This window comes from Podarcis filfolensis (assembly GCF_964270895.1).
Source record: "Podarcis filfolensis genome assembly, chromosome: 17".
Classification (NCBI taxonomy): Eukaryota; Metazoa; Chordata; class Lepidosauria; order Squamata; family Lacertidae; genus Podarcis; species Podarcis filfolensis.
Genome location: NC_139621.1, coordinates 32,053,369 through 32,067,025, shown reverse-complemented (window position 1 = coordinate 32,067,025; position 13,657 = coordinate 32,053,369). Strand labels below are relative to the sequence as shown.

Sequence of the window (13,657 nt, the reverse complement as noted above, 5' to 3'; positions counted from 1 at the left end):
AAACAACAACAACAACAACAACACCCTGTTAATATCCAAGTAGGAATAAAGGATTTATTTTCAATACAAAAATCGGATTTTGTTTTGTGCAACATAAAACAACATTCATGCAAGTTTTCCAAACAGAAAACGAAACTATGAAGGTACTTCCAACACGATTTGAGGTCACTAGTTGATAAGACATTTTTTGATACATACAAAATACAGATGAGTGCAGAAAAGAATGGCTTTTTGATCCAAGTCATGATTATTTCTGACAGATGTACACCACCACTTTGTGTCTGACATGGATAATTTTATTGGAATGGTTTCACAAGACTCTTTTGAGCATTGCGAAATAGAAACAAAAGTGTTATCCCAGAGATAACTTTCCCCTCACAGAGGATACCCTTCCACGTTTGTTATGCCACAGCTGCTGACTTCCCTGAGCGAAGCAAGTTCTTTTATCTCTTAAGTATAAAATGATGGGTAAAGCAGTCTCTCTCTAGTCACCAGCAAATAAGGTGGGCAGTTGCAAAAGTAGACAGGGCTTCTGCTGCTTCAATAGTTGTGCAGAAGACAGAATTTCAGCTAATGCATCTTTTAATACAACTTACCTCTGCTGAATCCCCTCTTTTTCACAACTATCAAAAGGCACAGAAGCCCTGTTCTCTGTTTCACATCTGACCATCTTATCTACAAAGGCATGGCAGTCCCACTTGCAGAAGGTTTATTAAAGAGGAACAAAGCCGAGTTTCCCGATTCCACAAAAGTGGATTAGAATGAGCTTGTTCTACAAGTTACAACACAAACATTTGTATAGTCACTATAAAAGCAATTGCATCATAAACAAAACATTGAAGGGAGAACAGGTTTATAAATGTGCAATTAATATAAAACTCTGATTACGACCGATATTGGCTCCAAAAGGTGGCATAACACTCGTACAGATGAATGCTACAAGCTTGTTTCTTGAGAGCTCAAAATCACTGGGGATTTTCCATCTCTTAATAGTGGTTTTCGAAGCATGCCCTGACTTAATTGCAGGGCACAATTAATTGAAGGTTCTTAAACAGTTCACTGTGGGGGTTTTGGCAACGGAGCAAAGAGTTTGAAAAATTGCTAATACATTTTGAGTCACATTCTAAATATATCTAGATGGTGATAGGAATCTTACATTTTCTTAGATATATCAAAAGGATTGCTTTAATTCCCAGCTTGCTAATTCAGACAGGAAAATATTTTCATGTTACAAAACTGGAATTTGATTTTACTTTAACCTCCAAGTTTATTTTATTATTACCAAAATGGGGGTGGGGGGTAGAATCCAATTACATTAATATGATACAGTGGTACCTCGGGTTAAGAACTTAATTCGTTCTGGAGGTCCGTTCTTAACCTGAAACTGTTCTTAACCTAAGGTACCACTTTAGCTAATGGGGCCTCCCACTGCCGCCGCGTGATTTCTGTTCTCATCCTGAAGCAAAGTTCTTAAACCAAGGTACTATTTCTGGGTTAGCAGAGTCTGTAACCCAAGGTACCACTGTACAAGAGAATTAGAAAGTGCAATGCAAACAATAATAATCAAACCTGTAAATTAAAACAACCAATCTCAACTCGCTTTGGCTCAGTTCCTTCTAGAGTCTGTATGTATGCTTGAGAAACTGTGGGCACAGTACATCAAGTTATGTGAACTGATTTCAAGTGTGCCTGCATATAGACCTTAAGAGTGCAGTCCTATACATGTCTACTTAGAAGTGTGGTTTTTTTTTTTTTTTAATTCCCTTTTGCCAGGGATCCCTGGGAATTCTAGTACATTTTAAGTGAGGGTATTGTTTGCTTTTCAGAATCCTCGGCTCCTCTGCAAACTACAGTTCCCAAAATTTCTGGGAGAAAGCACAATAAACTGGTATAAGACTGATGCAGTTTGTAACGCAGATAAATAACCTTACATTTCTGCATTTGTTAATCACTTTCCCCTAGCTTTTTAAAAAAGTGCAATATGCATTTTAGATCAAAGCTTCCAAAACCAAAATGTTTCATGGGCTTAGGATCCCTGTGCCAGTTTACATCAGCAGCAGAAATGTATGGTAACACTTTACCTGGACTGTGGCACTTAAAACTGCAAGCCAAAGATCACATCGATCATAATGCTTCCCTATGAAAAAGCCCCACTTCCAAAACCACGCACACAGAATGTAAGCATGCCCAAGGAAAACTTGAGCTGCTAGCTTTCTATGGCCACTGATATTCAGAGGCTGAAGTGGCAAGTTCCAGGAAGTAACAACTATACTGAACTTGGCTCTACAGTTTCAGCTTGTGCCTGAGATGTGAAACTTTGTACTTGATTGCGCACAGAATCCATTGCAGTCATCCTGGTAACCTATCATATCTTATGCATTTTCAGCACAGTCTTAGGCATATTTACTCAGAAGTAAACCCCCTGTCCAATTGCAATCATTCCCAAATATGTATGCGTGGAAATGCAGCTTTTCGTCTGCTTGCCCCTTCACCAAGTCTTTTCCCACTCCAATTTTCCTGTTTTCAGACCAACAGCATCTGATGTATTAGGATGAGTATGAATGCAAATTCAGTGTTTATTAAGGAAAAACTAAAACTAAAAGTTTATAGTGCTGGGTGGAGGAAAGGTGTGTGTGTGTGTGTGTGTGTGTGTGTGTGTGTGTGTGTGTGTACATTTTTGGGAACTCTATGCAGAGATGAGCCAATCACGGCATTCAACCAGCCTCAGTGGCATTTCATAGCTAAAGAGAAAGGCTTCTTTGGGAAAGATTGGAAAGGCGATTAACACACGCAGTCTCACCTTCCCAAGTATTAAAACATAAATTACCACCAACAATTCACAACCCATTACCACCATAAGTTCTGCATCTTTTAAGGTAAAGGTAAAGGGAGCCCTGACAATTAAGTCTAGTCGCGAATGACTCTGGGGTTGCGGCGCTCATCTCGCTTTATTGGCCGAGGGAGCCGGTGTTTGTCCGCAGACAGTTTTTCCGGGTCATGTGGCCAGCATGACTAAGATGCTTCTGGCAAAGCCAGAGCAGTGCACGGAAATGCTTTTACCTATGTGCAAATCACACTTCTCACTTTCGCATAGTGCAAACTCCCCAAATGTTAAGGAGCAACTTCTGAAAATGGAAATGTTTGCAAGACCACCCAAAGCTAATTTGCTTCTTGATAGCAAATGAATGAACGTTCGCTCACCTTACCCTACAGAGAATCGGGACATTGGCCCATCTAGCACAATAGTGCATGCACTGACTGGCAGTGACTCTTCAAGGTTTTAGACAGGGAATGTTCCCAGACATACCTGGAGGTGTCAGGGATTGAACCTGGACCCTTTGGCATGCAACGTGTGTGTTACGGCCCTTCCTCAATCCTGCCTTCCTCCCACATGTCAATGGCATAACTTAAGGCTTGCGTGGCATCTTCAAGATGTGCACTCCATTTAAGGTGAGAAATGGCCCTGCATAAACTGTAGAATCAGCCCCCACTGCACTAGACAAAGCTGGAGAAAACTGGCAGTGATGGACAAGGCGTTTTTCAGGGATGCTTCTACACCATTACTGAGCTTCTCAGTGAAGAAAATAAAAATAATCCTGGAACACAGTTTGGAATCTGCCCAGTTGAGGGAAAATATGGATAGAAAATGGAATTCAAGTTAGGAATGAAAATGGGGACGACGACAACCAAACCCTCAGAAACCCTGATTGAAGCCACAGCCCAAACTAATTCCATGATAGGAACTGTCACAGTACAAAGCGTTTTTAGCAGTCAAGGTGCCTCAAAAATATTCTGTGCAAGTACATTTCCTTTGGCTAGCTGAGACCTCTCCTCACTGCTCTTGCTACAGAGGAATGCAGGTAACTTTCCACTGAGTTCTGCAGTTGGAGAGGCAGCAATCTTAAGTCACTCCTTCACTTTAAGTAATGACCGGTTCTTGTTTTCCTTCTGTAATGAAATTCAAAGTGATGATAAAGCTGGAGGGAGACTGTAGAAGCACCAGTCTCACTCTCGTCGTTCTTGTGGAAAGACGAGTCTCCCTTCTAAGTTGTATCCTTCATGAAAGGCCATCTCAAGTTCAAAGTCCCGGAAGCATGAAAGCCCCCCCTGAAACGTTTCACTAAGTTTGACTCTGCAGGTGTTTTTTCCCCTTCTTCTTCCTGAGCAGGAACTTCACAAGTTCACCTTACCGTAAAGCAAAGGCAAGGAGCCACTGATGGATGTGCAAAACTCAAAATAAAAAATTGAGCTAGCTTGGCTATTTTATTTGAACTCCAGATCTACTTTAAGCAGAATTTGGGGATAACAGTTCTCAGAAGGGTCCAAGAGCTTTATACACCTATATTCACCAGCATCTGCTATGCCATCTGGATTGCAATCCGTACACCCGGATCCTGCCTCACATTTGCTCTCCCCTCATAATCAGGCACCGTAAAATACTACTGCGGGTGAGCAGCAAGACGGCACTTCCCCACAAATTATGCGCACAGGAACTTGCAACAGCTGGTAAGATGGACACGGCAGGCCTCAGTCTCCTTGCGCAAGGAGAAGTAGTGGCAGCTGTACGTGAACACAAATGAGTTCATAAACCTCTTCCCCTGACCCCCATCCCACCCCGCAATAGCGAATATTAGCAGAGGTCAATTCAGCCAAGGAAAAATGGCCTTAATCCTGCTTTTTCAAGAACAGAGGAGTCCAATGACATGGACCTAGAAAAGTTCTCCCTGGGATAAAATCCAGCGTCACACATTTGGCTTAAAGTGCACTAGCTTCCCATACTCAAAAAGCAGAACCCACTCTGTAGCAGTGTGGAAATGTACTTAGTTGAGATGATGTCCGTACTCTTTAAGGGTCCCTGGAATGCTGGCTAGCTGTCTGTTGACAGTCTGCTCAGTTGCTGTGTCAGATTTAGCCAGCTCCCTGAATTTAAATAACGTCCGCCCCGCCCTTCATATTAGATTTAAAATTTCCATAGTGCTGACTCTTCAGAGAATAGGGAAGCTTTTGTGGAATGTTGCCCGAGAACATGCTGAGAGATAGGAACTATTGATTGGGTCGTAACTGAACTCCCAATGAAAACCCCTTTGATGCAGGTAAAACTCTGGTGCTGTCCTTAGAATAATTGCTGCAGGGAGGAGATACACATCCCAAGGGTGCCTCGGGTCTGTTGCACTGAAGTGCAGAGGCAGCGCACTTGAGAGAGATGCGATGAACTCATGGGACGCTGCCACAAGATCGCAAGAACTGGGTGCCATTGCGCTCAGCTCCTGCTTGCAGACTTCCAGTGGGAATCTGTGAGAACAGATCTCTTTTCCCACTGTGAGAACAGGATGCTGGACAAGATGGGCCTTTGGCCTGAACCAGCAGAACTCTTCTTATGTTCCTAGAAACGGCAGCTGATAAAGCTGCCGCAAGATCCCTCCAGCACCTTGAGAAATTAATGATGCATTGCAAAGCACCAGTAGCGTGCAGAGTCAGCGAAGCACCATCTCAGACATGGTAGACCTCTTCTTCCAAGGCGTGGTTCACTTCCCCGCGTAGGTGGCTGAAGGTGTTGTTCCGCAGGATTTGCCAACCGCGGTGGAAACTACTCTGGGTTGTGCTCCGCGAGACGGTTGGAGACGGTTCCTTCCGGAAAGGATCGTCCAGCTCTAGCTTCCCGGACAACTTGTCCAGATCCTCTTTGTCTTGGCCCTTAAAGGCCTCTGCATAGCGAAGCATCTTCTGCTTGCTGGCATCCAAACGCTCTTCCACCCTGCACAGATTAGAAACAATGAGGTTAAGGACTTTTCTCCAACTTCTACTACCAATAAGGCAACTTTGGTGTTATCAGCAGCAAGTTCTAACCAACAGAGCTGCAAGTCACTTAATGGTCTGACTTAGCTGCTTCCTATGTTGCCATTAAATAGAAGACAGATGATAGATATAGATAGATAGATGATAGATAGAAAGATAGATGGATAGATAGATGGATAGATAGTCAGACAGACAGATGATAAATAGATAGATGGATGATAGATCAGGCTTCCTCAACCTCGGCCCTCCAGATGTTTTGAGACTACAATTCCCATCATCCCTGACTGCTGGTCCTGCTAGCTAGGGATCATGGGAGTTGTAGGCCAAAAACATCTGGAGGGGCAAGGTTGAGGAAGCCTGTGATAGATGATAGATAGATGATAGATAGATAGATAGATAGATAGATAGATGATAGATAGATAGATAGATAGATAGATGATAGATAGATAGATAGATAGATAGATAGATGATAGATGATAGATGATAGATGATAGATGATAGATGATAGATGATAGATAGATTAGATAGATAGATAGATATAGATAGATGATACATGATACATATAGATAGATAGATAGATAGGTAGACAGATGACACACAGACAGGCAGACATAGCTGCAATTGCTGTGCCATGAAACTCATTCATTCCTGCATGCAAATACAGCACTAGACAAAAGGGACTCACCTGAGAAACCACCTGTCCCCTAGTCCATACTCTCGCCCACAGATGCCAGAGCGAGGCCAGAGGCATCGTGGGAGTTTCCGCTCAAGCATGACTGTAGTGGCAACAACCTGAAGAAGAACAGAAGGTCAGGGGGCAATCCTTCAACTTGACAGGTTCGTATTCAGAAAGCAATCTGTTTCAGATTATCTGAACTTTAAACTTTACTGGATGCAATTCAGATTAATAATGGAGAACAACTGTTTTTTTAAAAAGAATATTAATGAAGTGATATTTGAGGTAATATGAAGCTATAAGGTAACATCTAGATCATAGCTAGAGAAGCAGCAGCAGACACTATCAATAGCTACCATTTTTACACACTCAATCTACAGGAAGCCAGTTTCATGACTCCGGGCAGGCGTGCCAGCCGAGGGGTTTTGAGGCACTTTGCCTCCCCCCTGAAATTCTTAAGGAGGGGGCTGGGCCCCCTCAATGTTGAGTGGTGGCATGGTGTGCCACGTCAGCGCATCACAGGATGTGGTGCATGACATCAGATGTCGGCCCCCTTCAATAGCAGGGCAAGTTGGCTCTTCGGATTGTGGCTTTCCTCCAATAACTTGACCAAGTGCAGACTGAAGTGCTGAGAATTCTTGTTCAGAAATCCCCAGGCTGTCTACAGGACCAGAATTCCCAGGGTTCCTTGCTTGGGAGCCATGGAGCTCAGACCAGACTGAAACCAGTGTAAATTTGCACATGTGCTAAGCAAGCAGAGGTGGCCTTTGTGGCACTTCTCATTCTCGTGCCACTAGAATCTCTGCCATGCTCACATTATGTTCTCACCTGTGCTCTCCAAAGCTCATCCCGTTCGCTGGCCACCCGCCAGTGGGTGTCGCCCATCATGGCAATAAGCAGGTTCAGCATGAGCAGAGTGGCAATGATGGCAAAAGCAAAGTACACTACGCTGAACATGAACGGTAGGTCCACTTCGTAGTTGGCAGGTCCGTCAATGATGGTCAGGAACAGTTCAAAGGTGCTGAAGAGAGACATGGGGTAGTTGTAGAAATGGCCCACACCATTCGGGTCCTCTGTCTGGAAGATGATGTAAAAGGCTGGTGGCGGAAGGAAGAAAGGAAGAAAGGACACAAAGAGGGCTGGTCAGCTACAGAAGATGTCAAGGGAAAGGGCACAGGGTGCATTCTATTAACAATAACAATATTAGTAACAATAGCAGCAGCAGTAATAATAATAATAATAATAATAATAATAATAATAATAACTGCCCTATACCCATAGATCTCAGAGCAGTTCACAGCATAAAATCACAATACAAAAAATAGAAAATACATAATAAAAACAAAGACAACTCAGTAATCCCCCCTTCCACAACACGCTTTAAAAGGGCATCGGATGTACACCAGCCAAAGGCCTGGTTAAAGAGGAATGTTTTTTGGCCTGGTGCCAGGTGAACCTCTCTGGGGAGAGCGTTCGACAAACGGGGAGCCACTGCAGAAAATGCCCTTTCTTGTGTTACCACCCTCCTGGCTTCTCATGGAGGAGGCACACGAATAAGGGCCTCAGAGGATGATTTCAGGGTCTGGGTAGGTCCATACGGAGAGAGGTGGTCCTTGATGTATTGTGCTTCTGAGCCGTTTAAGGCTTTATGGGTCAAAACCAGCACTTTCCAAAATTGTGTACTTTCCAGCTTACGGGCTGCATCTACTGTCACTGAACCTACACTATTGAAGGCACATTAACACCATGTCTTTTGCTTCTCTTTCCTAGCTTCCTTGCCTGTTGACTCCATGCCAATAGTACACAGTTCCCTGCTCTCTCAGGGTGAGGTTCCACTCCAGCTTTTTCCCCCTCCTTTGGTCTTTGCTCAGTTCCATACTCCTTCCACACAGTTCTCTGCATCCACCACTACATCCTTCCTGCAGATCTCTTCTTCTTAATCTAGCACTGCCTCTGTCCCTCTTCCTTCAGGGACCCTATCTTTGGAAGCTCAGTTCCTCTGAGCTCCATTCTTGCCTAGTAAAAACTGATATGAATCCCCACGGCCACTCCATGCACCCATCCGTTTCTGTCTTACCTGATGCAAAGCCAAGTATCACAACCGCCATTAGGCCACAGAAGCGTATAAGATCTCCAAAGATCATCTAAAGGAAGGAGAGAAATGAGATGTTGTGAAATCCAAGCTGTCCACAGCACAGTTATTTCCCACCCAATAAATATCTAGTTTGGACAATTAAAGGTAGACTAGGTAGGTTCGCAGGCTGTAAAGGTAAAGCTAAAGGGACCCCTGACCATTAGGTCCAGTTGTGACCGACTCTGGGGTTGCGGCGCTCATCTCGCTTTATTGGCAGAGGGAGCCGGCGTACAGCTTCTGGGTCACGTGGCCAGCATGACTAAGCTGCTTCTGGTGAACTAGAGCAGCGCACGGAAACACTGTTTACCTTCCTGCCAGAGTGGTACCTATTTATCTACTTGCACTTTGACATGCTTTTGAACTGCTAGGTTGGCAGGAGCAGGGACCAAGCAACGGGAGCTCACCCCGTCATGGGGATTCGAACCTCCGACCTTCTGATCGGCAAGTCCTAGGCTCTGTGGTTTAACCCACAGCGCCACCCGCGTCCCAAGCAGGCTGCAGCTACCCTCAAATTGCCAGCTCCAGATTGCTGGAACAGATAGGCCATTAGTCTGATTCAGCATGGCAACTCTTAGGAGGCTTGGGGGGAAAACCTGTTGGCATTTAAGGCATTTTACTCCTGCTTTTGGAGTCTATTCCTGCCATGGCCAGCCATTTTAGCCCTTTCTACGCAGCAGATTCTTCTGGAAGGAAGTTTAGATAGGAGGCAAATGGGAGACAGAATCTTGAATTGATGTATCTGAATTTGCAACAAGGTCGCTGGCATTCCTCACCTTCTGTATCATAATTGTGAAGGGGCCAAGCATCTGAAACCCTCGAGCGAAATACATGATGTTGCACCAGCCCAGAACCAAGGCACAGGACATGGGTACCACCTCTCCATCGGTGCTTGTGAGTCGCATTACCATGGTCACCAGGATCAAACATGCATACACGATGCTGCAAAGGAAATGGTACGATCAGGAATGTGGACACCTACACGTGGTTATCCCGCTGTCAGGGACTGGCTGGATGAGGAAGAGTGGTGGGAGCCGCCCATCCAAGAGCCCCCCAAGGAGGGCACAGAAGAAGACAACTTGGATCCCAGATCCTGGTGGTGGAACACTGAAGAGCAGTCTGTAGAAGGGACAAGCGGGGAGGTGCTAGAAGCAGGGGATTGAGCAATCAAGAGGGGGCAGGAGAAGGAGAGCCTTCCAGGAAAGGCTTAGAAGCTGAGAGTCACAATGTGAGTGCAGACTCAGGCACAGAGGAATCAGGGGTTGGCCCTGCTACACAGTGGCAGGACAGTCCCAGTCCTGCGGGGTAGTCTCCCCCTCTGACATCTTGATCAAGAAGAATGCTGCACATGGCTGAGCAATGGGTCAGACAGGCCCAGAGGAGGAGTTCGCCCCCTTGACGCAGCCTTCGTCTGCTTGGGAGGGATCTAGCGTGAAAAGATAGAGGGGAAAGAATGGAGGTAGATTTTACTCTAGGGAAAACCCAGCGAACAACCTAGAGGCTATCGCTGCGTCCTCTTGAGAGACTAGCTTCTCTCGAAATTCCTCAGAACTACCAGCTGAGGAATAAAACTGACTAATTCACTCACATTTTGACTTCAGGCAGAAAATGTTAGTTGTGACGCTCTGAGAGAGATTTCCAAAGAAAGAGATCTGGGATAGAAGAAGCCCATAAAAGGGGTGGGATGATGGGGAATAAGAGACAGAGAGCAGGTTAGTAAAGGAGGGTTTTTATGAGTTTTGGAGATGTAGAGACTCACATGATGATGTGGAAAGGTCCTCCCAGAATGGTTCGTCCAAAATACTTAGTGGCTCCAACTCTTAGAATATCTGGAATCTGAAACAATTGCGCCAGTTAGAAAGGAACAGCTGTTTTTCACCCAGAGCTGGAGCTACTTGTGCCCTCATAGCCATTTGGTCCAGCCCAGCAGCCTACCCTCATTATGATTACTTTTTTATTATGCTGCCTATTATTATGCTTTATATTATGTAATTATTATTATGCTCCATAAAATGTGTTCTTAATGTTGTACAACGTCCTGGGATCTTTTGGTAAATGGTGGTATATAACAACACCACCACCAACACCTTGGGCTTTTCCGTATCCTAGGTACCAGTTTAAGGGTCAAAGTGTGTTAGGGAGGAGATTAAGATCTGTTGTGGAAGTGATATGGTCCCCAAAATAAGTAATTTTAAAATATAAGCTTCCCCGAGTCTATTGAATAAAGTCAAGCATAGATCACATGGATAGTAGTGGCAAGGTAGAATCTACTCTAGAAATTTGGGGTGTATTGGCCAAACACTTCCAAACAGGCAGCATAAATACCACAAACTATATTTGACTCAGTGCATAAAATCAACAACAAGTTGGATTGCCTTCTTTCAGTCTGCAAGATAGGTAGCTGCTGATTATAGTAATCAAGTCATGTATAGTTTGCACTGTTGTTTGCTAGCAGTTGGAAGTGCTTGGGCCAAACTACAGGGCCCGTGGTTTTCTGGAGGAAGTGTTGACAACTGAACTGGTTTCAAAATTTTGTAATCTAGATATGCTCTATTGAAGCACAACGGTTCAGTGCCGACCCAAATGGAAGAGGGAGCTCCTGGACTGGTTTTGGTTTTGTTTGAACAATAGCTGTTGCTGGTTTTCCTCACCTCGAGGAGCAAAATTGCCATGGCTCCTATCACAGTGATCAGCTCCCCCACCAGCCTGAGATGATCTTCATATATCTGATAGGACTCCTAAAAACAGAGAAGAAAGGACGACTGGTTAGTGAACGAATAAGGAGACGAGAAAGCCCTGAAAAAGCGACACATTGAACTTGGAAAGGCTCAACCCTTGATTTCCCCCCATTGCTTCTGGGCATCTTAAAAAAAATAGGGTTTTGTTTTTTACATTGCTTTGTATTCATATTCTTCTGTTTTCTTTCTGTTCTTGTTTCAGCTTTGAAAGTTTATAAACGTTGTTTACTTTGCACTTTGCAGGCACAATTAATAACTTTAAAAAGACCACACCAATAAACTTTTACATGGATAAATACATAGTTGGAATGCACCTGGGTTTCCTGGATTATCTCTTTGCCATCTCCAAATTCTTCCTATGGCGATAGATGCAAGACAAGGCAATAAACTTCCTGAGATGGAAGAGTGGATTGCTGCCATTTCAGGCTCCAGGTGGGGAGATGCAATTTTTCAAAATGTGGAACTTCAGGGAGAAAGGTTCCAGCCTAGCTGTGTCTCTGCTATGGTAGTTATTTTAAGTATTAAAAGGTAAAGGACCCCTGACAGTTAAGTCCACTTGCGAATGTCTCTGGGGTTGCGGTGCTTGACGTTTGTCCACAGACAGTTTTTCCGGGTTATGTGGCCAGCATGACTAAGCCACTTCTGGTGAAACCAGAGCAGCACATGGAAATGCCATTTACCTTCCTGCTGGAGTGGTACCTATTTATCTACTTGCACTTTGACGTGCTTTCGAACTGCTAGCTTGGCAGGAGCTGGGACACAGCAACGGGAGCTCACCCCGTCGCGGGGATTTGAACCGCCAACCTTCCGATTGGCAAGTCCTAGGCTCAGTGGTTTAGACCACAGCGCCACCCGCGTCCCTTTATTTTAAGTATGGATGTTTTCAAAAGTGAGATACGGCTTTCCTCACCTGCAATCTTAAATGGTATAAAGCCCTTTTAATTCTTTTATTTGTTCCTGCCTCGTTTTGCAGCATGCATGGATTCACTGAGAAACGTGGACCAATAGAACAGGCCTGTTTATTTATATAAGAGGCTATTAACAAAAATAATTGAATTTTAACAGGGGGAACCACATACATACACACCTGCAGCGTTTTCTGCACAGCAATGGTCATGTCCCGCTCATCTGTTTGATTTTCTGACCGTGATTTCAGAGGTCTGTAAATGCAGGACATGGTGAAGCAGATAATGTACAGGACATAAAATAATGCCAGGAAGCAGAAGTATGGGCGCCCGTAAGTGTTCCACTTCAGACTCACAAGCTCCTTAACTGGAGTGATGTCTAGGATGCGACGAGCCTGTTGGGAAGAAGCAGAGATTGAGTTTAGCTCCAAAAGACATTTCTTACTGGGACACAGTTTGAAGGGAGGATGGAAGAAACACATTTCTACAAAAAATGTATCTCCACAAAGCTCTCTCTCTCCTTCTCTCTCTCTCCTTTCCATCCCAAGTGAGGGCGAATTCTTAGAGGAGAATGAGTGCAGATCTCTGCAAACATTTGGCAGGGCTGCTTTCCAAAGCATGAACAAAAGGGTTAGACTGCTTATCTGTCTTGAACAGGGATGGAGGAGAAATATGATTCAGTTCACATTTAAAGCTGAATCTCTCAGATCTGTACTTTCTGAAACAACGTACAAACAGTCTTTGAAATTCCACACTGATCTGAATTTTGTGATGGAGTTCTCCAACCGACAGTTGTTTACAAAAATGCATGCATCAGGGGGACATTAAAAAAATTAAGACGCTAGTGGAAGTTAACATACAAAAAATGCATTCACTCAGGGGAAATAGCTTGCAAAAAGGTGTACACAAGTCAAAACTGCATATAGAAATGCGTTTATTAGGAGAAATTCACCCTAAAACGCTGATGATTTTCAAACTGCTGCAAAACATAAGAAAACTGAATTGTAGCTTGGGCAAATGAGAAACTAGGAAAATTTAAATGGACAGTTCATTCCATCCCTAGTCTTGAGTGGTTGTGTGTATATGTCCTGGTGCAACAGAGAGCAGATTAGATGGCTGTAGGTAGAGGTGGGGGGCGCAGATATGAAGAACTCTGCCTTTTTCTGCTTAAAGGGGAAGCTCTCTGCCACAACACCTAGATTGCGTTATTCTTTGCCCTTCGCAACACTCAAATTCTGCCTCTTCTTTGAAGGATTTAGCTTTATATCTTAAGTCACCATTCCCTGCTGAAAGGAACCCTAAGTAGACATATTACGACATTTCCTGGTGGGCCAAGAAAGTGAACAAGAGTGGCAAGGGATTTTTAAAAAGGTGGGGGAGAGTTAAAGGGTCATAGGTCAGGGCTAGGGAG

General features: G+C 44.2%; 1 protein-coding gene across 1 annotated transcript in view; it reads right to left on the bottom strand.

Moving 5' to 3' along the window:
• Positions 1 to 1,826: 1,826 nt before the first annotated feature.
• Positions 1,827 to 13,657, bottom strand: part of LOC310752575 (transient receptor potential cation channel subfamily V member 6-like) — a 36,374-nt gene continuing 24,543 nt past the window's right edge. The window contains exons 8-15 of the mRNA XM_083593247.1: positions 12,429 to 12,641; positions 11,255 to 11,341; positions 10,363 to 10,439; positions 9,380 to 9,545; positions 8,550 to 8,616; positions 7,301 to 7,569; positions 6,482 to 6,588; positions 1,827 to 5,755 (exon numbers count right to left, since the gene is read on the bottom strand). Of these exons, the coding sequence (XP_083449373.1) occupies positions 5,491 to 5,755; positions 6,482 to 6,588; positions 7,301 to 7,569; positions 8,550 to 8,616; positions 9,380 to 9,545; positions 10,363 to 10,439; positions 11,255 to 11,341; positions 12,429 to 12,641 (1,251 nt within the window). The 3' untranslated portion in view covers positions 1,827 to 5,490. The remainder of the gene's footprint in view (positions 5,756 to 6,481; positions 6,589 to 7,300; positions 7,570 to 8,549; positions 8,617 to 9,379; positions 9,546 to 10,362; positions 10,440 to 11,254; positions 11,342 to 12,428; positions 12,642 to 13,657) is intronic.